The sequence below is a fragment of the Petaurus breviceps genome, unplaced genomic scaffold (assembly GCF_028583685.1).
Source record: "Petaurus breviceps papuanus isolate PSGF00001 unplaced genomic scaffold, PetGlider_PUasm1.0 189, whole genome shotgun sequence".
Classification (NCBI taxonomy): Eukaryota; Metazoa; Chordata; class Mammalia; order Diprotodontia; family Petauridae; genus Petaurus; species Petaurus breviceps.
Genome location: NW_027185809.1, coordinates 6,010,236 through 6,036,321, shown reverse-complemented (window position 1 = coordinate 6,036,321; position 26,086 = coordinate 6,010,236). Strand labels below are relative to the sequence as shown.

General features: G+C 36.3%; 1 protein-coding gene across 6 annotated transcripts in view; it reads left to right on the top strand.

The window, feature by feature from the left end:
* CDKL3 (cyclin dependent kinase like 3) overlaps positions 1 to 26,086 on the top strand; it is a 90,517-nt gene that overhangs the window by 50,853 nt on the left and 13,578 nt on the right. For 5 of the 6 annotated variants that reach the window (XM_069091841.1, XM_069091840.1, XM_069091839.1 and 2 more), the window contains 6 exons: positions 4,982 to 5,121; positions 8,143 to 8,231; positions 22,308 to 22,461; positions 22,595 to 22,923; positions 24,092 to 24,191; positions 25,079 to 25,241. In XM_069091841.1, coding sequence (XP_068947942.1) covers positions 4,982 to 5,121; positions 8,143 to 8,231; positions 22,308 to 22,461; positions 22,595 to 22,923; positions 24,092 to 24,191; positions 25,079 to 25,241 — 975 coding nt within the window. Of the gene's footprint in view, positions 1 to 4,981; positions 5,122 to 8,142; positions 8,232 to 22,307; positions 22,462 to 22,594; positions 22,924 to 23,578; positions 23,593 to 24,091; positions 24,192 to 25,078; positions 25,242 to 26,086 lie in introns of all 6 variants that reach the window. The other variant, XM_069091842.1, reaches the window with a different exon arrangement.

Below are 26,086 nucleotides of genomic sequence, written 5' to 3'. Positions count from 1 at the left end.
TTTGAAAATCATTTTAAAGGCTAAAAGTTCATATACTTTCATTTAAATTATTTTCATTCATGGTCCAAGTATAATCTCTTATTCTGCAAAAGTACATAAAATTATTATTATGCTGAAGATTCTAGATGCTGAATTTTAATATGTATATTTATACTATGTAGTATATGGGAGCACTAGAAGTTTCCAATTTTACAAAAAAAAAATATGCATATGATCGTTTTCCTATTTTGGAAGGTTACTTTTAAGAAAAATCCAAAAGCGTCCTCTAAACATTTTTTATAGCTGGCTACTAAAATTTTCTTAGAATAAGGAGTATCTTCTTTTTATCATGATGCATTTTTGAAAACTGTGTCACTTTGTAGAATTGAAAGTAGTTTAAAATTTCTCATGTAATAATTAGGAAGTAGTGTTATTGGGCAAAAGCTCAAGTATCAAAGAAGCATCATTATAACCCTCATTATAACCAAAAATAACTGTCATCCTTTGTAATGACTGAATATAGTAAAATTTTCTTCCAAGTCTTTGAATTTAAATCTAGAGGGGACCTTAGAATTCTAATCCAGGACTCATTTTGTAGATGAAAAGAAACAAGGCATAGAGAGGTGAACTGATTTGCCCAAGACTATGTAACTCATTATGGGCGCAGGTGAGACTAGAAGTGAAGCTCCTAAATTCCAGTCAAAGCTCTTTCCATGTGCCATACCAACCAATCTACCAAAAAATACTTTATACAGCTAGAAAAATTAGTAACAAAATTCATTTGGAAGAACAAAAGGTCCAGAATATCAAGGGAATTAATGAAAAGAAATGCTAGGGAAGGTGGTTTAGCCATACCAGATTTTAATCTGTATTATAAAGCAGCAGTCATCAAAACTACTTGGTACTGGCTGAGGAACAGTTGTGGAGCAATGGAATAGATTAGGTACACGAGACTCAGCAGTCAATGACAATAATAATCTACTGTTTGGTAAACCCAAAGACCATGGTTTTGGGGATAATAAATCACTATTTGACAAAAATTTCTGGGAAAACTGGAATTTAGTATGTCAGAAACTGGGCATAGACCAATATCCAACACTTTTATACTAAAATCAAGTCTAAATGGGTGCATGATCTAGGTATAAAGACTGATACTGTAAGCAATCTGGGAAAGCAAGGAATAGTTTACCTGTCAGATTTATGGAGAAGGGGAAATTTTATGACCAAACAAGAGTTAGAGAGCATCATAAAATGCAAAATAGATAATTTTGATTATATCAAATTGAAGTTTCTGTACAAACAAAGACAATGTAACCAAGATTAAGAGGGAAGTGGAAAATTGGGAGAGAATTTTTATGACCAGTGTCTCTGATAAAGGCCTCATTTCTAAAATATACGGAGAATTGAGTTAAATCTATAAGAATACAAGTCATTCCCCAACTGATAAAATGGTCAAAGGATATGAACAGGCAGTTTTTCAGAGGAAGAAATTAAAGATAACTATAAGCATACAAAAAATGCTCTAAATCAATATTGATTAGGAAATGCAAATCAAAACAACTCCGAGGTACCATATCTCACTGGTCAGATTGGCTAAGATGACAAAACAGGAAAATGATAGATGCTGGAGAGGATGTGGAAAAATTGAAACACTAATGCATTATTGGTGGAGTTGTGAACTAATCCAACCATTCTGGAGAGCAATCTGGAACTATGCCCAAAGGTCTATAAAAAAGTACATACCCTTTGACCAAGCAATACCACTTCTAGGGTTGTATCCCAAAGAGATCATAGAAGTGGGAAGATGCCCGTATGTACAAAAATATTTATAGCATCTCTTTTTGGTGGCAAATAATTGAAAATCAAGGGGATGGCTATCAATTGGGGAATGGCTGAACAAGTTGTGGTATATGAATGTAATGAAATACTATTGTGCTATAAGAAATGAGGAGCAGAGGAACTTCATAATAACCTGGAGAGACATACAAACTGATGCTGAATTAGAAGAGCAGAACCAGGAGACCTTTGTACGCAATTACAGACACAACATATGCGTGACGACCAACTTTGATAGACTGGGCTCTTCTCATCAATGCAATAAGACAACTCCAAAAGACTCATGATGGAAAGAGATGGCCATATCCAGAGATAGAACTATAGAGTTTGAATGCAGATTGAAGCAAACTACCTGCTCTCTTTCTTTTTCCTGTTTTGTTTTGTTTCCTCTTTCCCATTTTTCATTCCATTGGTTATAATCTTTCTTTACAACCTGACCAATGTTTAATGTGAAGGTATTTGCAGATCCTATATTTGATTGCATGCCACCATGGGGGGAGGGAGGAGAAGGAAGGGGAGAAAATTTGAAACTCAAGGGATTGTGGAACTGAATCTTGTAAACTAAAAGTAAACAAATAAATTAATAAAAAAGAAAAGAAAAGAAAAAGCTCTTTCCACTCCACCACATTTTCTTCCCTTATAACAAGTTCTATAAGATGGGTACAATTTTGCTGTATCAAAAGCCATACTCATAACTAATATGCTAGTTTTGATAACTCTGTGATCTTATTAATGTTGCAAATCACCCCTCATTCAAACCTTTTCATCCTTGTGATTCTTGGGCATGCCCTCCCATTAATCCACCCCAGAGAGTCCACCCAGTGTGCCAGGGGCTTTCCTCTAGATCTCTTGACATTGAATGAATGCCAGTGTAGCATTTGAGTTGTCTACCTGTTATCGCTTGATCTTGCTATGTGATCAACCCACCTTCTTTTCTAGTCTTTCATTTCTTCGATCTCTTCATCTCTGGTCTTACATCTTTTATGCCATTTTTGGCATGTGATTCATTGGTAATGTGCTGCAGCCCACTAAATATCTCTCCATTGCCCTTCATGTGGCCTGCAACCTTAATTCCTCAGAGACTGGGGATATTTAATTATTTATAGCCACATAATATCACCAGAAGAATACTAGGGTTAAAAATTTAGGCCCTTATTTCATTGAGAAACTTGGGGTCCTTAAAAGCATTTTGTGATTTCCCAAAGGCAGTCCAGCCTACTAGCTTCCTATTATTCAATTGTGGGTCCTATTCCTTGTCCGTCTGCAGTGACTGTCTAAGATATATGTACTGATGGACCAACTCTGTAGTCTGTCCATCCAATTACCTATCATAGATAGAAATATAAATACAATACAAATACAATAGAAAGGCTTCATCTACTTGTTTTTTTCCCATGTGAATAGTCAGGCCAAATTCTTTTGCATGGCTATGGATTTCATTTAGGATGTTCTGCGATATTCTAATGCTTGATGAAATCAGCATAAAATTCTCCACACACAGAAACATTTGGAGGACATCACCATCCATGAGTGATTCTGTCATTTGGATTCGACATTGAATATTCTTTGTAATAGTGGTGACATATTTTGTGACTGTCTCCTGGTATTATGCCAAAATGAAATTCAGGGAGTTGAACAGAGTTCTCTTTTGTAGCATTTTAAAAGGATAACATGATATTAATGTATGTGTGAGGGAGTCTTTGAGAGAAGAGCCTTCATGATGTCATTTTGCCTTTCCTAGTCAAATTATTACTCACAAAAAATAATGGAGAAAATATTAAGAAAAATAAAAAGAACTCCTAACCCTATATCTGTTTTCCCATTGCTATGAAAATAATATTCAAAAGTATCAAGGCCTTCTTTGATTAAATTATGGAAAGGGGCAAGTTGGCTTTCATACTGTAATGAAACACAATACTATCTTTACCATCTCATAGTTGACTGAAAGGAGCAAAGAATTAATAATTAATAATAATAAATTAATTAATTTAATTAATTAATCAGTAATCTTAAATAATTTTAAAATAATCTTAAATAAGATTAATTTTACGTTTATTTAATAGTTATTATAGCTACCTTAGAATTTAGAAGGAATTCTGGGAAATGATTTAGATGGTCCATGTCTCTTTAAAAAGTTGTTTAGGCAAATTTTAATTGATGCCTTTTTTCTCTGAATGAGTTTTCTCTGTAAGCAAGCAGAGGCATTCAGAATCATTCCATTGATTATTCTTTTAACATAACATTTGCAGCACCTACATCTATGTATTTTGTTTATAAGGACTTGGAGAAGAGGAGTCTCTTTAACCTGGTGCATTTGTTCTTTTATGTTATGATCTATGAATCTCAGGGTTTTCATAACACCAGTTGGGGCCGACCTTTTTCTCCTCTCTCCTGCTGCCTCCCTGAGTCACCACCCAGGTAGGGTCCCTGTACAAGAACTAATTAATGATTAAAAGTAATCAGAGCAGTAGAGATGCAAAGCATCAGGAAGTGATCTGTATATGCTATCATCTAGGCTAATATGCTCCAGTGTCTCAAGACATCTTTTTTTTTTCTTAACTTTCTCTGACCGTAGAGTTATAAAATCTTAAAGCTGAAAGAAGAGAGGTGAAGTGACTTAGCCAAAGTTGTGTTAGCTACTTAGGCAGAACTGAGTCTAGAACAAGAATCCAGTTATCTTAGCCCTCTGTGTAGTCTTCTTTCTACTATGCTGTACTGAAGCCTCATTCCCTCACTGAATCCATTCAGAGTTCCAAATTATTGTCAGATTTAAGCTTTCATGAGTGTGGCTTCAGGCTAGCTTAATGAATAATAATGAACAGTTAAGATAGATCCACATAGAAATACTTCCAAGTTGAGATAAAATTTTTTTCTTGTGATATTAGATCTGCTACCCCCTCTTTTCAGAGAGGGAAAAGAACATGGTGGTTTTGCATTAAATCATGCTATAACTTGTTGATAAATTAATTAGAAATCTTGAGATATTTATGCAATGAAGTGTTATTTCTTTGTCCAGCTCTAAAATTTAAATATACATAAGCCTTATTGACTTCTGTCTATAATTCTAGTTATTCTTGCTTTATGTGCAAAAATAGCACTTTGATTATTTAGTCATTTTGACTGTTGGCTGCTTCCTCAACTCTAAGTTTTTTTCTTCTTCTTTCAGGCAATTTGACACCTCACTTGAAGAATGTTTTTTCCAGGAGTCCCATTTTTGCTGGGGTAGTTCTTCCTCAAGTTCAGCACCCTAAGAATGCAAGAAAAAAGTATCCAAAGCTAAGTGGATTACTGGCAGACATAGTTCATGTATGTTAGAAGAGAGCAAGGGCTCATTTCCCAGAACTGTTTGTAAATTTTAATAGCATTTGAAAAAATCCTACTTTAATAAAAATTGAAGTATACTAATATGTAAAAAATGTTATTGGAAAAATTATTATATCTTTACAAATGTATATCTTACATATAAAAGAGGAGTTAGAGTTATCATTTATAGAACCATAGAATGTACTGGAAGGAATCAGAAATCATCTAATCCAGCCTTCCACTTAGGGGCAGAGCTAGGACGCTTTTTAAGGTCCCTTGACACTCAGATCAGCTCACTATTTCTTCCCCTGTGCCATAATGACTCGCTGTTGTAATTAGGGTAAATCTATACAGCAAAAGACAAATAAGTCATCCAGTCTACTCCAGGAAGCAGGGGATGAAGGGCTTCTGAGAACTTCCAATGTCCAGAACCTCCTAAAAACTGGATGTCCCATATCTCATGTTTCTAGCTGCAAGTGACCTATTATCTATGTTTGGCATTGTAATGCCCTATAAACTGTGGTGTCAGCATGTGGAGAAACATTGATGTCAAGTTTTTGATTGAAATAAATTTAAACAAAAACATATAAGCCTTTGGAAAAGTGGTTATTTTGAACTTCTCTGATATTGTTGTATTTTTATTGATCCCAAAACACTGAAATGTAAAGTATAATTTAGAGTAGTTAGTAAACTTTGTAATAGAATATAGCTTTTCCAGAAAATATTTGATTGGCTGCTGGAAAATACTGTTGGTTTTAAGATCATAGATACCAAAATGTCTTTTTCTGTTTTTTTTTTTATTATTATTTATTTATTTTTCATTTTCATCATTCACTTTTTTTTTTAAGCAATCAGGGTTAAGTAACTTGCTCAAGGTTACACAGCCAGGTGTTTCTGGGTGTGGTGCTGAGTGTCTGAGCCCCAGATTCAATCTGGGGTCATCCCAACACTGGGGCCGCTGCTCTTACTCGCTGAGCCACCTGGCTGCCCCTAAGCAATTGGGGTTAAGTAACTTGCTCAAGGTTACACAGCCAGGTGTTTCTGGGTGGGTGCTAAGGGTCTGAGCCTGGGATTCTATCTCCAGGTCATCCTGACACTGGAGCCAGTGCTCTTACTCGCTGTGCTACCTGGCCACCCCATTCATCATTCACTTTTATAAGATTTTGAGTTCTAAATTTTCCCCCTCCCTCTCCTTCCTCCACCCAAGACAGCATGCAGTCTGATACAGGCTATACTTTTTGTTGACATAATTCATTGAATTATGTTATTCAGATAATATCTGATTTACCTGACTATAGAGGAGTCTGGGTTAGGCAGACATTTTACATTTTTCCTTATAAAACTCTACCAATGAATCTCCACCTTTCTTTAAAACCATCTGAGTAATTTTAGCTAGTGACAGTTTTAAGGATATAAAGATATTCACATCATGTACTAGGTAATGGTTTCTTAACTCTATTTTATGATTCAATTCAAGTTTATGCCTTTTGAAGGGAAGAGTAAAATATTGTATAATCTCTCATTTTTAAGGGAACTTTGAAATGTAAATCATTTAGGGACATTTATTAAATTTTGGCCCCTTTTTGTTATTTTGACTTATAAAATTGTTTCATTTGTAATTATAATGTAACTGATCTTTTATTATTTAAAATTTTGTGATCTCATTTATATGTTATCCAAACACCTCATTTCTCTCTTTTATTGTCCATGTTTTGGGCTATTTCTTTGATCAGTGTTATTTTTATTTCTCCTGAGAAAAGAGAAGAGAGTAGGACTGCTCTGCTAAAGGTGAAGCCTTGCTAAGTGGAATTGCATGGTTCTATATTGACTGAGAGTAAAAGGATTTGGGTTCTGATTCAAGACTTGCCTTTGCCATGTTACTAAATCTCTGTTGCAGTTTTCTCAGCTGTAAGATGAAACTGTTAGTATTTGCCCTATTTATGTAAAGAGTTATAACAGTCCCATGATAAGCCACTGGTATAGTGGATGAAACCCTGGATTTAGACCTGTATTTGAACCTTGACTCTGCTATTTACTATCTATATCTTTTGGGGCAAGTTCCCTCTCTCTGGGCTTCAGTTCTTTCATCTATAAAATGAAGGATTAGATTAGATGATCTCTAAATAGATGCTCCCTTTCAGTTCTAAATTCTATAGTTCTGACAGTCTTTTATATTTGTAAGGTATTTTGTAGTTATCAACTAGCTTTCACATACATTGTCTCATTGTCACTTTGCTCACAATAGCTTTGTGAGATAAGAATTGCATAAGTATTTTAGACCCTTTTTATATATGAGAAAACTGAGCCTCACAGACTTTAAAGTGTCTTGTCTATAACAACACAGCTATTTAATTGTGGAATTAGGACTTAAATTCAGGTTTTCTAACTTCCCTTTTTTGGAGGGCAATTGGGGTTAAGTGACTTGCCCAAGGTCACACAGCTAGTTTTTGTGATAAGTGTCTGAGGCCACATTTGAACTCAGGTCCTCTTGACTCCAGGGCCAGTGCTCTATTCACTGTGCCACCTAGCCACCCCCAGGTTTTCTAACTTCTAATCAAATATTCTTTCTACTGTAGCTCAAGATTGGAAATTTGCTGCATGTATATTTTTAATCTTGATCATTTTAGCTAAAATCAGTAATTGAGTGCCCAGAGTCTTTTTTTTTTACCAGAACTCTCTATATTTTTCCCTAAGTGACTATAACAGTGTCATCAGTGTTTTGTGTTACTGTGTTAGTTATATACTTGACTTATATAAATATATCTTTACACCCTGTAGCACAAAACATTTTAACCTGTGATAATAGGCTTACTTAATGTAAGTTAGGTAAATTGGTAGGGGTAGGGACAGGGAGAAGAGGATTCAGACCCATAAACTCCTGGGTCCTAATTTTATCTTTTTAATGGCTTGGACCTGGGCAACCTCATTTTTTCTCAGTTGTAAAAAAAAAAAAAGAGCTAATGCCTACTATACTCTGTAAAGAAATTTGTAAAGTAGTTTTAACCTTACTTTATTATTTTGCAGGCTTGTTTACAAATTGATCCTGCTGAAAGGGTGTCATCTACAGATCTTCTGAACTATGACTATTTTACTAGAGATGGGTTCATTGAAAGGTAAGCATTTAAAGGTTTAACATTTTTTTTAAGATTAAAACTTTTATGTTGAAAGAGTTGGCAGATTTCTTTAGGGTCTTGTATATTGGAAGTGTCTATAATGTGCATAGCTATAGATGGTAATGTATTTTAGAAAAGAATGAATAAAGTGAGTCTACATGTATAAACTTTAGAGATCATAAATGAGTGGTAGTCAACCGGATCAAACATCAGTCATTTTGTCTTTAGTGCCATTGGGAATATGGATTTATTTTCCAATACTGATCAAGGACAATGATACTGCCAAAGTACATTAATGGTTCCTTCCTCCATTGTCATATAGCACTGATAGTCCCTTTTCTGTACAATATAGCACCTACATTACAGGATCATAATTTTAAAGGGGATCTTAGAAATAATCTGTCCCAACCTTTTAACTTCAGAGATGAGGAAACTGGGACCAGAGATGGGAAGTGGTTTACTCAAGGTCACCTAAGTAGTAAGGTACAGAGCTGAGATTTTAACTTAGATGTGTGTCTCAGTGATCAAGTAGATAAGAGTTCTGGGCTTGGAGTCCAGAAAACCTGAATTCAAACCCAGCCTCAAGAACTTATTAGCTGTATTATGCTGACACATTTCCTCTGTTTGCCTCAGTTTCCTCAGCTATAAAATGGGAGTAATAACAACTCCCTCCCAGAGTTGTCATGAGGATCAAATGAGACAAGATTTGTAAAGTGTTTAACATAGTAGGTTCTTAATAAGGGCCTGTGCCTTGTCCCCCTTTTCTCTAAAATGTCAGTGGTCTCTAAATCTTAAATCCTATGATTAATTTATTCTCTAACTGTTTTGATGTTAATCTTATTTCCCCCCTACTATATTCATTTGTCTGTTCATTCATGAATAAACATTTAGTAATTGCACACTCTATGCTGAGCACTGCTAGGTGCTAGCTTAGGGAGACTCAGGATTTAGGTAAAAACATGATATTTGCCCTTATGAAACCTGTAGTCTAAGGGGGTGGGTGGGTGATGAGGGGAGGAGGAAAGGAGGGAACAAGTATTTATTAAATATCTACCATATTCCAGGCACTGTGTGCATTATATCAAAGTGCTAAGTGCAGATAACAAGAAATGTTATCTGATTTGATCACCCAAGACCACATACAGAACTGTTAAGATAAAAAGTCACAGCTAAGGGCTGTCAAGTCTGAAAGAAAAGATAATTACCAAGAGGTAATGGAGCTCATGGAGGAGGAGTGTCTGGAGTGTAATTCAACAAAAAAGTGAAACAGAGGCATATCTCTCTAAACAAAACATCATTTTACTAACAGGTGTACTATCTGCTAGTAGAATGGGTCTAATGACTGCCTTGATTAGCCAAAAGACAAAGAACTGATGATGCAGCTCATTTTTATAAGCATAGAACAAAGAACAAAACAGAGTAGATGAGGAAGTCATACCATTGGTGTGGGTTGGCAACATCATGGGAGAGAGGGATCATCATTGTTTATATTAAAGAGAGCAGACATACATGCATGTGGGATCAGGGTCAGCTTTCTCTGTCTTGAAGGGAATGCTTTGTGAATTTATGAGGCCTAGTTTCATTCTTAGGTCACTGATAGTGAACTAGGAGTAGCAGACTCATGGGTGCCTGAGAATGAGATAAGACCGCCTTTAATTGGTAAAGATGCGGTTAAGGTGGGATGAGGTCAACTTCTCTGCTCTCAAGGATAACACACAGATGTCATGGAGTTTCTCAGGAGCTGGAGTTATAAAGGAGAACAAGCTTTTCTGGAACAAAGTGCAGGTGGTGCTGGGATAACAATTCCTTTAGAGTTAGAGTGTTTTATGAGAGAATATTAAACCACTTAAACTTAGCGCAGAGTTTTTCTTTTCCTTTCCTTTCCTTTTTTTTTTTTTTGCTTTTTGGAGGGCAGTTGGGGTTAAGTGACTTGCCCAAGGTCACACGGCTAATGTTTTTGTGTGGGTGTTAAGTGTCTAAGGCTGGAACTGAACTCGGGTCCTCCTTACTCCGGGGCCAGTGCTTTGCTCACTGTGCCACCTAGCCACCTTTTCCATGTTTTTCTAAATCAACCAGCTTATCATTTCCTATACCACAGCAGTATTTCAATCACATCCTTATCTGAAAGATTGACTATGAAAGTTTTTTCCCTATTTTCTGCATTCCGTCTATTCTTGGCTACATAGGTTTTGCTTATATAAGAACATTTAAATTTAAAATAATAGATATTATCCTTTTTATACTTCCACAGTGCTCCCCCTTACAAAATAGTTTAAGGTCTGACAATGCTGAATCTACTTCCTGCACATCCTTTTTCCTGGTTTCTTTGAAGTTCCTGACCCTTTGCTCTTCCAAATGTACTTTGTTCTTATTTATTATCATTATTTTCAACAACTTTCAAGGTAAATGTCGTGAAATTGGACTGGCTTTGGTAAATTTAGTAAGTGTATGTACAGATGATGCACCTTCCATGAGAGGAAAACATGAACGGCATACTGCACAGATTTTAACAAGTATTAACAGTGCCATATGCTCTTATTTCTTTTCATTGTATTTTGCATCAGCAAAATTTCTGTGCTAAAGCTACTATTTAAGTGCCACTTTGCAACAACTTATAAGTATTGTGAACTATATTCGTGAAAATGCAACACAGCACCACCAGTTTCATAACATGCTCAAGTTGAACAATGACGTATTCAGTGTGGATTTGCAAAAAATTTTGTTGCGAAGTCCAGGTCTTATTGCTGCTTAAAATACTTGTCTTTGCTTTTCATCTTTTAATTTCTGCAATGCAACCTTTCCCCTCTAATTTAAAATATTTGTGGTCCTTATGAGTATTATAATGCTGATGAGCATGGAATTTCTTTTTTTTTTTCCTTTTTGGAGGGCAATTGGGGTTAAGTAACTTGCCCAAGGTTACACAGCTCGTGTTTTTGTGTGGGTGTGAAGTGTCTAAGGCCAGAACCACTCAGGGGCCAGCACCTTACTCACTGCACCACTTAGCTGCCCCCATTGAATTTCTTTAATGTTGCTATTGCAGTATCACAATGCAAGCAAATTATCTTATCTTTAGCAGAAACAAGATAATATTGCAACTCCCAATCCTCATTAAAAAAATCTGTTTTCTTCCTTCAGCATTCTCTTGGTCTTTTTTTGACATGATGGGCTGTGAACACAGCAGACAGAATTTAAAAATACTGTTGAGCTGTGCAACTATTCACAAATTCTACTTCAAACAGAAAAACAATGCACCATTGTCAAAAGCTGATAACAGACTGGCATACTTGACTCCTGTAAACTCTAGCCAAGCATCCTCATGGAGCAGTGGTGCCAGTCAGGCAGGGAAATTTAACTCAATAATGAGCATAGCAGCTATCAGTTTAGTTTTTATGGCTTACTAATATTCAAATTGTGCCAGTCAGTCTGGAAAGATTATTTGGTTGAATTTATTTTATTCTTTGGTATTTTCAATATGTTCATTTTAAAAATAAAATTAAAAAGACAAATCAAAATGTACTAATAAAAATAAAGGGATTTGTTCTGTAAAATTTGGATTCAGTCAAAAGGTCATACTTAAGAACCTCATGTGGCCTTAAAGCCACAGGTTCCTCACCCCTAGTCTAAAACAATATTGAATAATATTACTGACACACAGTGTAGTTTCTCTGTTTTTCACTTTTGATTAAATCTATTTTTTTCTTCCATGAACTTTATTTCAACATTATATATGTTTTAATTATGCCCATTACAGTTAAAAATCAATTTTATATTTTTTTTTCATTTTTCAAATGCTTTATTAAATTCTGATTTACATCATTCATTTCCGCCAGATTTTGAGTTACAAATTTTCTCCCGGTTTTTCCCCTACCCACCACCCCAAAATAGCAGTCCCACGGGATATCCCCTCCTCCAACCTGCTCTCTCCCATATTTTCTCCCATACCCCTTTCGACTTTTCCAGTGAGGCATGGTGGATCTCTATGCCCTAGTGCCTGTATATCTTATTTCCCAATTACATGTAAAATAGTATTAGTAATAGCATATATATATATATATATATACATATATATATATATATATATATATAAACATTTGATTTTAAAACTTTGAATTCCAGATTCATTCCCTTCCTCCCTTGTCACCCACCCTTACTGGGAAGATAAGCAGTTCAGTATAGGTTGTACATGTGTGGCTAATGCAAAACAATAACATAGTAGATATATTATAAAAGACTGACTATATTTCCCTCCCTCCTATCCCACCTCCCACTTGTTCTATTCTCTACTTTGATCCCTTTTCAAAAGTGGGTGCTTCCAACTTCCCTCCCCGCCAGGCTGCCCTCCCTTCCATCATCCCCCCTCTCATCCCCTCCCTCCCCCTCTCCTGGAAGGTGAGATACCCTATTTAGTGTGTATTTCATTCCCTCCTCAAGCCAAATTCAATGGGAAAAAGGTTGACCCATTCCCTTTTGCCTTCCTATTCTTCCCCTCCATTGTAACCATTTTCCCTTGCCTCTTCTATATGAGATAGTTTACCCCATTCTGTCCCTCCCCATCTCCTCTCATTATATTCCTCTCTCACCTCTTAATTTCACCTTCTAAGTATCATCCCTTTCCATTAAATTGATCCTGTGCCCTCTATCTATGTATATCTGTAAACATATATACACACATTCACATATGTATTCATATGCCCATATACCCTCATATATAGATATATATTATATACATATACATATATATATATATATTTCTATTCCCTTCAACTATTTTCATACTGAGAAAAGTTTCATCAGTTACAATTAATTGTTTTTCCATGTTGGAATGTTAATAGTTCAACTTGGATAAGCTCCTTATGATTTCTTTTCCCTGTTTACCTTCTCATGCTTCTCTTGCTTCTTGTATCTGAATGTTAGATTTTCTATTCAACTCTGGTTTTTTCAGCAAGAATGCTTGAAAGTCCTCTATTCCACTGTATGACCATATTTTTCCCCTGAAACATGACACTCAGTTTTGCTGGGTAGGTGATTCTTGGTTTTAATCCCAGCTCCTTTGACCTCTGGAATATCATATTCCAAGCCCTTTGATCCCTCAATGTAGAAGCTGCCAGATCCTGGGTTATCCTGATTGTGTTTCCACAATATTCAAATTGTTTCTTCCTGGTTGCTTGTAATATTCTCTCCTTAATCTGGGAATTCTGGAACCTGCCTATAATATTCCTAGGAGTTTCCTTTCTGGGATCTTTTTCAGGAGGTGATCAGTAGATTCTTTCAACCTCTATTTTGCCCTCTGGTTCTAAAACATCAGGGCAGTTTTCTTTGAGAACTTTGGAGGATGATTTCTAGGTTCTTACTTTGATCATGGCTTTCAGGTAGTCCAATAATTTTTCAATTATCTCTCCTGGATCGATTTTCCAGGTCAGTGGTTTTTCCCATGAGATATATCACATTGCCTTCTATTCTTTCATTTGTTTGGATCTGTTTAACAGCATCTTGATTTCTCATAAAGTCATTAGCTCCCATTTGCTCCAGTCTAATTCTGAAGCAATGATTCTCCTAATTGAGCTTTTGAGATTCTTTTTCCACCTGACAAATTCGGCTTTTAGAGGCATTCTTCTCCTCATTGCCTTTTTGAGCCTCTTTTGCCAATTGAGTTAGTCTGTTTTTTAAGGTATGATTTTCCTCAGTCAGACTGTTGACTCTCATTTTGTAATTTCCTTGCATCGTTCTCATTTCTCTTCCCAATTTTTCCTCCGCTTCTCTTATCTGCTTCTTCAGGTCCTCTATGGCTTGTAACCAGCTCGTATTTTCCTTTGAAGCTTTGGGTACAGGAGTTCCGACTTCACTGTCTTCCTCCTGTTCCATGCTTTGCTCCTTTTTGTCCCCAACATAGGAGTCTAATGTTGGAATCTTCTGTCTGCTTTGTTTCCTTTTCCTGGTCATGTCACCCCTCAGTCACTTGACCCCTGGGCTTTTTGCCACAGTAGGACTCTGCCACTAGACAGGGGAGCTTTTGTCCCAAACACTGGGGTTTTCTCAGCTGCCTGAGGTATTAGATGGGTGCCCTCTCTGAGGCCTCCACATGCTCTGGCAAGCTGGACACACACCCCAGGACCTCCACCCTAGACTGCAATCCAGATTCAAGCAGGTTAAAGCAAGAGCAATTACCCCTCAGACTGGTTGCTTGGTCCCCCTACACTCTTCAGGCCGGCAGCTGAAGCTGCCATGTGGTGCTGGCTGGCTGTGCCAGGCATCTCAGTAGCTTCTCACCCCAGGGGCAAAAGCCACGCAATGCCATTTACTGGGTCCCAAAGCCCAGACTACACTGACCTCTCACTTTGTCCTTCACATCTGTGTGTTGATAAATCTGGAAACGGCCACAGCTGCTGCTTATCTGGAGTCCCTCCAGCCAGTGGCTGGTCAGATCCGCCCTGGGGCTAAAGCCTCGGCTCACAAATGGCTGGGCTAGGCTCCCAGAGTGCTGTGCTGGCCGATTCCTGCCTGGCTGTCCTCAGTGGGAGTTTAGCTTCTCTGTGTCATTTTTTGGGTCCTGCAGCTCCAAAGTTTGTTTAGAGTCCCCTTTTTACATGTATTGGGAAAGGTGGAAGCTGGAGCTGTGGGGAAGTCCTGCTTCTACTCCACCATCTTGACTCTGCCCCCCTGATTAAATCTATTTTTACTTTAACTTTGTCTGAGATCATGATTACTATCCTTGCTTTTATTTACATCATAAATAATTTTGCTTTCCTTTATTTTACTTTTGTGTGTATCTCTCATTTTTATAATGTTTCCTGAAACAGCATGTTGGTAAATTCAAATTTTTAATCTGCTGTCCATTTGCATTTTATGGGTAAATTTGTCCCATTCACATTCTAAGCTACATTTACTTGTGTATTTTCCTCCTTCCTGTTTTTCCTCACTATTTTTCATACCTTATTTACCTTATCTCACCTCACTTTTCACTTTATTTCTACCCTCTACCTTACCCTCCTATTCCTTAACCTACCCACCTCTCTAAAGGTCACTCCCTTATCCACTGCCCACACCCTTGATCTCTTATTTCTTTCTGAATTTAGGAGACATATCTATCTCTATATTTATACACTCACACACACAAACTTATTTATTTATTTCCCTCTTTAATCCATTCCAAATGAGAGTAAGGTCCCAGTACTACCCAACTACCCACCCTACCCCTTACTAGCTTCTATATATCAATTTTTCCTTTTTTGCCTCATTTGTATGAGATAATTACTCCTTTTCATCTCTCCCTACACACTTTTATTTTTTGCTCATTCCATCATACTCAACTCAGCTTAAGCCTTTCTTTCAAACTACCCAAATAATGATGACAATCATAAGAGTACTGCTAATGTTTTTACATATACAAAGTAAACAATTTGACCTCATTGAGTGTCTTTAATGTTTACCTTATATTTCTCCTGGATGTTATATGTTGAATTTTCCCTTAAGTTTCTGGGGGTTCTGTCACAAAAGCCTGAAAGTCTTTCAGTTCTTTAAATGCCCATTTTTTTCCATTCAGGATTATAGTAAACTTTGCTGGATAAGTTACCCTTGGTCATAACCTCAGCTCTTATGCTCTATGGAACATAGTATTCCAAGAACTATGGTTCTTTAAAATAGTAGATACTAGATCTTATATAATCCTTATTACAGTGCCATGATATTTAAATTGTTTTTTTCTTGTTGCTTCCAGCATTTTCTCCTTAACTTGGGAGCTTTGAAAATTGGCTATGATATTTCTATAAGTTTTCTTCCTGGGATCTCTTTCAGGTGATGATGGATGGATTTTTTTCTATTTCTTCTTTGCTTTCTTTTTCTAGAACTTCAGGGCAATTTTCCTTGATAATTTCTTGTAATATTGTATCAAGATTCTTTTTTTATCATAATTTTCAGGTAGTCTGACTATTCTTATATTATTTCTCCTTGATCTGTTCTTCAGATCAGTTGTTTTTCTGACGAGATGTTTCGCTTTCTCTTCTATTTTTTCATTCTTTTGATTTTATGATATTGGTATCCCTGAGGTATGGGGAATGATGCCCAAGAACTTTGGAACTGATTGTGACATGGGAGACACTGGCACAGGACTGCTCAGCATGGTGTGCCCACATCAGAGAAGGTGCTGTGTTCTATGAGCAAAGCAGAATTGAAACAGCTCGAAGGAAACACAGGATGCGCAGATTTGGAGAATCCATCCCAAATGTTCACAGACTATTTGTGCCCAACCTGGCGTAGAGCATTCTGAGCTCGTATTGGTCTAATCAGCCACCGTTGGACACATTGAAACTTGACTTTATCATAATGGTATCGCTTTGGTCCTCTCTGAGAACAAAGGGCAGCAACCAACCAAAACACCCTTTCAAAAAAACATCGTATGGAACATAAGTTCATGGGTTCATATTCCTCATGGAACCTTCTGAACTCCTTTTTATTTTCTTCTATGGAAAGTTAGTGTTTTATTGATGTGCTTTTCTTTCCTTTAATCTCTGTCACTACCTACTGATCCCCTTACACCTCAGACAGAACCATACATGCCACTTAAAAAATTAGTATAATTAAGTTAAATCAACTCATTGGCAATGTATGAAAATGATGTTTTATTTTGCTTTTCTAGTCCATCTCCCTTCCAAGAGGGAGAAGGCATATTTTGTTATCAATCTTCCAAAGTCATATTTGCCACTGCTCAAAGTTCTGAAATTTTTCATAGTTCTTTTTAATGTTATTATGATCCTTATGTAAATTACTATTATGTTATTTTTCATTTCTTTCTGCATCAGTTCATATAAGTCTTTCCAAGTTTCTCTGAATCCATGCCTTTCATAATTTCTTATGGTACAATATTATTTCTTTTAAAAAATCAAACATTTTAAATTGTTTTTTTTTTAATTAAAGTTTCTTAAATGAATATCTACCTTCTCTCCCTCTTGCCTTCTCCTTTCCAATAGAGAAGGCAAGAAAAACAAAGTTCCCTTGTTATCAACATGGGTAGGCAAAACAAATTCCCATAGTGGCCATATTTTTTAAAAAGTCTCAATTTGAACTCATCATATCTTTATTAGGAGGTAATTAGACTATTTCATCTTGAGTCCTATAGAATCATAGTTTGTCATTGTGTGGATCAGAGTTCCTAAGAATTTTAGAGTTTATTGCCTTTACTATATTGTCATTGTGGTATAAATTGTTCTTCTAATTCTGTTCACTTCACTCTGTAACATGCAAATCTTCCTAGGTTTTTCTGAAAGCATCCCCTTCATCATTTCTTTTTTTTTTTTAAGCAATCAGGGTTAAGTAACTTGCTCAAGGTTACACAGCCTGTTATTTCTGGGTATGGTGTTAAGTATCTGAGCCCGGATTTGATCCCCAGGTCATCCCAACACTGGAGCCGGTGCTCTTACTTGCTGAGCCACCTGGCCGCCCCTATCATTTCTTTATAGTACAATAGTATTCCATCACATTTCTATACATATGAATGCATATAACTCGTTGCAATAATATTTAATTACATTTATATACTACAGTTTGTTTGACCATTCCCCAATTAAGTACACACTTTGTTTCCAGTTCTTTGCTGAAATAAAAAAGTGCTGCTATAAATATCTTTTGTACTTAGGGATCCATTCCTTTTGTCTTTGATCTTTTTTTTATATAATTACACATCACTGGGTCAAAAAGTATGTACAATTTAGCATCTTTTTGATTATAGTTCCAAATTATTTTGGTTAGACAAACACAGAGCTCCTCCTGCCACTCATCAGTGTGCCTATCTTCCCATAGTCCCTCCAACAATAGCAAATGAAATCCTATAGAGGGGAAAAGAAGAGAGCCCAAGACAGAGCACTGAAGAACAGCCATGATTAGTGGGCATGATGTGGATGAAGATACAGCAAAGGAAAGGTCAGACAAGCAGGAGGAGAATGAGGAGAAAGCATTGTCGTGTAAACTAGAGAGAAGCAAGTGTCAGTGAGGACAGGGTGACTGAAGCCATTACACTGGGGCATAGAGATCCACCATGCCCCACTGGAAAAATTGAAGGGGGTATGGGAGAAGATACGGGAGAGGGCAGCTTGGAGGAGGGGATATCCTGTGGGGCTTCTATTTTGGGGTGGTGGGTAGGGGAAAAAGGGGGAAAAATTTGTAACTCAAAATCTGGCAGAAATAAATGTTGTAAACCAGAAATTAATAAAGCATTTGAAAAAAAAGAAAAAAAGCCATTAGATTTAGTACTTAAGAGATAATTAAAATGTGATAGCTTTGACTCTAAAGGAGAAGAAAAATATCTAAAAGGAATAAGAATGTTATGTTTGGCAGAGAGGTTAAAGACAATGAAGATTAAAAAGATCACTAGATTTGGTGATTAGGAAGCCATTAACAACCCCTTTTTTTTTTTGCTTTTTTTTGAGGGCAATTGGGATTAAGTGATTTGCCCAAGGTCACATGGCTAGTTTTTGTGTTAAGTGTCTCAGGCCCATCCGAACCCAGGTCCTCCTGACTCCAGGGCCCATGCTCTATTCACTGTGCTACCTAGCTGCCCCTATTAACAGCCTTTGAGAGAGCAATTTCTATAGCATTGTGGGAGAGAAACAAGATGCAAGGGTTTGAAGAGAGAGTGGTTGATGGAGGAGGTAGAATGATTGGATCTAAACAATTCTTTTGAGAAAGATGGCCACAAAAAGAAGAAGAACAATAGGAAAGGCAACTTTCTGGTTTATAATGGTCAGCTAAAAGAAGTTGGGAGGACATGAGCGTGTTTGGAGGCAGTGGAAAAGAATCAGTGACGAGTAAGAAACTGAAAGTGCTTCAGAGAGAGGGAATGACTATTAGAGCAAGACTGTGGAGGAGCTGAGGAAATAGAACCAAAGGCCTAGGAAGAATAATTAGGCCTTAATGAAAAATAGAGACATCTCTTGTGCTATGACTAGAAGAAAAGAGAGAGTACTCAGAGCTTTTGAATAATAAAGAACCTGAGGCAGCTGAGACTGGATGGCTTCAGTCTTCTCAGCGAAGTAGTAGACTGAGTAATCAACTGTACTTGTGGAGGTTTGAGCTATGGTTTGAAGCAAGGGGATTTAAAAAAGGTTTGGAACAGTCCCTGGTGAGTGCAGTGGAGTTCATTGATCAGTAAGGCAAAACCAACTAAAATTTGTAATAGATAAAACCAGCTTGGTTTTATTACTTTTTCCAGTAATGCTCAGAAGTTCTGAAGTAGGGGTGGAGAAATTTGATGGATGAAGATTTGCGGGCCAAGAATGATGGAAGTTTAGAAGGACAAGAAATTCTAACATTATAGCTAGTAGTAACATTACAGTGGTATACCATGAGGTCAGGGCTGAGGGTGGAGGCACATAAGGTAGTATGCGTGTGGGGGTGGGGGAAGGGTGCTTGGGTGATGAGGTTGATCATGATCAAGTTGAAAAATAAATGTATTGTGAATAGCAGGGTGGGAAAGGTAGAACAGAAAATTTTGTTTAGATAGTAGAATCTTGGAGGTTCTGGAAACTGTAATATGATAAGATCTAAAATGTTGGTATCTTGTCATCAGTAACATCCATCATGGTAAATGAGTAAATTGAGGACCTGGGAAGTTAGAGGTAATTATGAGGCTTCAGTGAAATAGAAATAGAGGTCAATGGGCTTGAGGTATTTGAGGAATTGTGAGGCCAGTTGACAAGATAAACATTAAAGCTCCTGAGGAACATGGCTGGACTTGAAATAGCAAAGAAGATTGTAAGCAAAGTATTAAAGCTATTGAGAAAATTGGGAGAGTTTCCTGGAGGGTAGTATTGAGAAGAAAATTAGGAGAGTGACCTGAAGGTTGGCTATATGAAACAACAGTGATAGGGAAGCATTAGTATGAATGGCAGTCATGGACTTCAAAAGAAGACTGATTATTGAGGAATAGTGGCAAAGGAATAGTTCAGAGGTGGTAGCAGTAAGAAGTAAAGACTATGCCAATGTCTTCTCCTGACCCTGTGTAATAAAAGAGTAGTGGCTTCCAGTGAAGAGGGTTATAAAGTATATGGTGCCTTCAGAAGAGAACTGGATTCCTGTTAAAGTAAGGAGGGGACAGGATGTTGATTGAAAAGTTCAAAGATGATATTTAAGAGAGTTCCAAAGGGCACATTGGAATGAGCCAGGACATGCAAATCATTCTATTGGGGTCTACTCCTCCTACACCCCTAAATCAAAGGTATAGAAGGAAGAGTTAATATACTTCTTGTTGACTACAGTTGCTTTCAGACCCTGTTGGACCTAGGTCCATTCATGTTATAATGGACCTTGGGAAGGGTAGGGCTGATTAGAATAAGTATTAAGGTTTTGGAGTGGGTAGATTGTAAGCTTCTTCATGGCAGGGACCATAATTTATATAGTTAAAAAAATTCCCCACAGTATTGAGTACAAAAGTGCTCTTGAATACTTGATTGGCAAAACAGACTTTTTAAAAAAGCAGCCTCATGATTACTACTTGTGCTTCAAAAAGTAAAGTAATTCTGGTACTATTTGAGATGCTACATGACCTAGTAGCTGGAGCAGTAGACTTGGAAAAGGAGATCTTGGTTCAAATCCTAATGTGTGACCATCCTCAAATCATCTTGAGCCTCAACTCCCTCATTTATGAAATGGAATTAATAATACCTTTAATACCTATCTCACAAGATTGCTGTGATGATTAGATGTATGTGAAACATTTCGTAAACTTTAGAGTACAATATAAACAAATTCCAGCTATTATTATAGCATTTAGTCATTTATTTTCAGACCGCAAGGAGTTCAGTTTTAAATTTAATCAAGTGAGAGAGAAAAATGTGGGAAAACCATATGGATAAGTTTTAGAGAGTTGGAGATAAGGCTCAGTCTTGGACTCCATTCTCTTTTCTTTCCATACTCTTACTTGATGTCCTCCAGATATATATTTTTTATTGTTGAGTTGTTTCATTTTTATCTGACTCCTTGTAAACCCATTTGGGGTTTTCTTGGCAAGGATGCTGGAGTGGTTTGCCATTTCCTTCTCCAGCCCATTTTATAGATGAGGACCTCAGACAAACAAGGTTAATTAACTTGCCCAGGATCACACATCTAGTAAGTGTCTGAGGCTGAATTTGAATGCATAAAGATGACACTTCCTGATTCTAAGCCCAGTGCTCTGTCCCCTACACCACCTAGCTGCCCCAGATCTATATAAATACTTCTGTTTTTCCCCCCTGAACTCTAGTCCTACATTGCAAGTAGCTAAATATAATTCTTCAAAACCAAAATATTTACTTTTAGCTTTGTTCAAGTTTATACTTTATTTTTAATTTTTATTGATACATTTTATTTTGATACATCAACCATTTTCCATTTAACAACTGTCACTTCCCCCTTTGTACCTTCCTATAAAAAATAAATTAAGCAAAATAGAGATTGTGACTTACGATGCACGTTTCTTTATAGTTTATGGTTTGGTAACAGAAAGGAAAGATCTCCTAGTATCCTATCATAGCATTATAAATTGAGTGAATCTTAGAGGCTGTGTAGTCTAACTCCCCTTCATTTTATAGAAATGAGAAAATAAAGACTCAGGTTAAAATTAACTTGCACAAAGAAATACAGCTAAGAAGTGTCAGATTTAGAATTTGAAACCAGATCTTCCTGGCTTCAGGTTCATCAGTTTATCCACTGTTATGCTGTCTGTGAAGACAGCAGGCTTTTAATGATTTGAAATCAACATATTATATTTTCTGAGTTGTGTTGCCCATTGGAAGCAATTGTTTATTTTTAAGTTGTAAAGCAGTCCAAGTATATAGAATTCCTTCTTTTAAAGATTTTGGAAGACTTGCCTTTATTAGTAAGCAGTATAGTTGAGTTAAATATAAATTGTTTTAGCCTTTCTTTGTGTCTCCATTGCTTAGCACGGTGCCTGGTACAGAGTAAAGTGCTTAATAAATGGTGTTGACTTAATTCAGCATGTAGCATGTATAAATGTATTTGTTACATAGTTGATAAGTAAATTAGAGCAAATAGAATATGAAGATACAGCATTTTGTGTACAAATTGTTTTGTGTTTGAATTTTTTATCAGATTTATACCAGAACTGAGGGCTAAGTTACTACAAGAAGCAAAAGTTAATTCATTCTTAAAACCCAAAGAGAATTCTAAAGAAACTGAACTCACGAAAGAAGACAGAAAAATAATGCATGGAAATACATTGCCAAGTAGTTCAACTATAGGAAAGGTGAGGATTTGGATGTTGATTTTCATGAAAAATACCACTTTGTTTATGGAAAACTATAATGTAGAAAACCCTTCTTAGGACTCTATTGACTAAGTTATTTTCTATATTCAGAATTTGGATATATCTATTCTAGGATGGAAACAAGGACAAAAAGGCTAAGGAGATAAAAGTTAGAGTTTATAAAGTAAAAGCAGGGAAAGGAGACATTTCTGAAAGTAAAAAGATGGACCATGAAGGTGGACATTGCCAACGGGACACTTTTGAAATTTTTCACACTCTTTCTCAAGAAAACAAACCTGCAACAACAGAATCACCTATCCCTGCAAATCTCAACACGGATTCTAACAGCATGAAGGAAGATACCCATGCTAGTGGGTGTATGACCATGCCACCCATCAATCCAAATTGCAGTAATCTGACTGCTGCAAATCCTAACTCACATTTCATCCACACTAATATAAGGTGGGTAGTAACTGTGGAAATAATAAGGTATTAATAGATGATAAAAGTGATTTAGCCTTTTGTTTACCAGACATATTGAAAAGAATGAATATTTATACAATATCTGAAGAATCTTTAAATGTTGGGGTGTATATTCCCTTTACTAATGCAGATTTCCCTTTATAACAGATTGTTTTCAAAGGTTGCTGCAGCTGAAAAATTCATTATCTCATCACCATACCAGTGGAGAACCCCTCCATTTAACTAGATTGATCTTTTGGCAGTTAGTTCATCATCAGTTCTTGAAGCCTCTCTGGTTGGGTAGGACTTGCTAGAATTTGCTATAGAATACTCTACTGTTATAGGCTTTGAGAATTTGATGCATGATGAAGCATCAAAGGAGAATTTTAGTGGAGAAAAGAATGAATTAGTGTCTATGAAATTCTTGATTGTGAAAGATGATATGCATAAATTCTAGCAATACTTGGTCCTGGTAAAACAAAGTATTTATTTATTTATTTAATTTTATACATTATTTATGTATGTCCCTGCTGGTGAAAGAAAAGTTGGAAATACACTCGAATAGTCAAATAGTTTAGGAAGAGAATTATATATTGGGTGAATTTTGTGTTTAGGAGAAGCAGAGTCAAAGGTAACTATGGCTATAAAGGATCAGGTTAAGCAGTAGAGGTATAATTGAACAGGCTAGGTCTAAGTATCCGGGAGATGAACGCAAGAAGGGAGAAGCCATGAAGACACAAGTTTACAGGTTGGGTCTGAGTCAGGGGAATATCAAGAACACAGGTTAAGAACCTGCGGAGAGAAGGGCAGTCTTTAGCCACAGAAAAACTTAGTAACATGGAATAGAAGCCAGGATTGGATAGGCTGAGCGAGACACCAGGAACCCAAGCACAAAGGTACATCATAGTAAGTAGGATCCACGGACTCCCATAGACAGTAGGAGATGAGCAGTTTCCATACGAACAACTCCAGCAGCCTAGTGGTGACCAGAAGCTGTTGGTCTTCTGCCTGGGCTCTATGCTCTGCTTACTGTGAGTGAACAAGGACTAACGTTAGTGCTGGTGTTGAGAGAGGGTTCTGCGTGTGCTGGTTATCCTGGATTGCAGCAGAAGCAGAACTTTCGGCCTCCCGAGGTGGTTTTAACAAACTTTTCATATTCATTTCTCAGTAATAAATCATCTGAAAAAGCTAAAAAGAGAAGGACTTCCTCACAGTCTCTTATACAATCTGTGTCTAACAGCAAGCAAGAGGGTGCAGGCCCTGTTCAAGTAAGTTCAAGGAGCTGATCATTTAAATCTGAACTTTTTCCATATTTATACTTCATTTCCACTGTTTGTTGCATTTGAGGCCCCACTCCAATTTATTAAATCCACTTTTGATTTTAAATTAAATTTTCTCCCTGAGATTTAAGTCCTCAACAGAGTCAATGTTTCTTGCCTGACTTAACTATTTAATGTTTGACTTCAGGAAAGTCTTTACATCTCTAAAGGTCATTAAATCTGATTCTTCTCCTTATATTTTTTATGTGTGTGTGAAACAAGTGACTTGTCAATATATAGCACTTTCAGGTCAGCTCTTTTTATTTTCTCTCACTAAAATTATTACTAACTAGATTTAATATAATAGTTACTTACCAAAAAAATTTTAACTAGAAAAAATTAACAAAATGCACGATCTCATTTTATAACACATGGGGAAATCTGGCTATTCAAAACTGAAGTGATTTGTATAAAGGTGAAATATAAACAATAGAACTTAAAAATAGAAGTTTCTGACTTCTGAATAGTCATACATATATAATTTTTCATGCCTATTATGGTTCTTTCATATTAAAAAATATTGAAACCTTAGTTTCTAAAATATTTATTGGAGTTACAACAGCTATACATTTCCCTCTATCCTTTCAAACTTTTTTTCCCTTATCCTTTTTTCCCTTTATCTATTCCTGACTATATCTTCTTCACACATAGTCATAAAATATGATAATAAGTAATAAAAGGTCCTCTTTGGACTGATTTAAGAACAAAGAACCAGCTGTTTTAGATGATTTTCATGCAGTCTCATATGGAGACAAAAAACTAACTTGAGGTCTCTACTCATCCTATCATTCTATGAATAGTTAAACCCACATATTTTTGTTGTTGTTATTGTTTAGAATCAAACAGAGAAGGGAATACTTCATGAGCGAACAGCTCAAAATGACCAAATAGCAAATGGGAACAAAAGGAAACTGAATCTTTCAAGGAATGACAAGAAAGAGATACATTTCCCAGAGCTGCCTTTCGCAATACAATCAAAGGAGATGAAAGGAATGGAAGGTATAAATTTCTTGCTTAGGTTTGTACAGATTCAAATGGCATTACTTATAAGACTTTTTTTTTTAAAGTAAAACCTTAATTTTGATATGTTGTTTATGGAAAAAAAATTAATTGCCAAGAGATTCAAACTTAAACGAGTTTTTTGTTGGTGGGATTTTGTCATGTTTAAATGTAAGTTAGGATAGTCTCTCATTGATCACATTTAAAAGGGAGTTAGGAAAAGCTTTAAAAAATGGAATTCTTATTAAATCATTACTTTTATTGCTGAATATGGCAAGGCATATCACTGAGTTGTTAGAATATTGGTCTAGGTATAGGTTCTCACCTAGGGTTTTATTTATTACATGACTTGGAACAAACGACCCTAACTCAATTTTCTTCACATAGTAGAGGGAATGCAATATTTACTTCAAACCTTCAAGAAGCTCTCTGAGAATTAATGACTTAAGGTCTCTAACAAGCATTGAATTTCTGAATGAAATGTGCTGCCTTACATGGAGTATTTGTTTTATTTAGTTAAGGAACAGTGACATCTGGTGAAAAGTTACTGTAACAGCAGTAATATTATGCTTGGATAGTACACAAGGAAACACATTCCTGAACTGCTTATTTAAGAATTTGGCTCAGAATTTTAAAAGGAATATCCTGTGTCTTTTATTTGGTAGCATATAGGTTTTCTAGAAAAATAATTTGTCTTTGGCATATTTACCATCAGGACTTATGATTAAATTTTAATATCTTGACAGTAAAGCAAGAAACTGAAAGTAAAGGGCATTTACATGCATTAGAATTTGTTAGTGAAATCCATGAGAAGGAAAAAAAAATTCAGGCTAGGAATTTTAAAT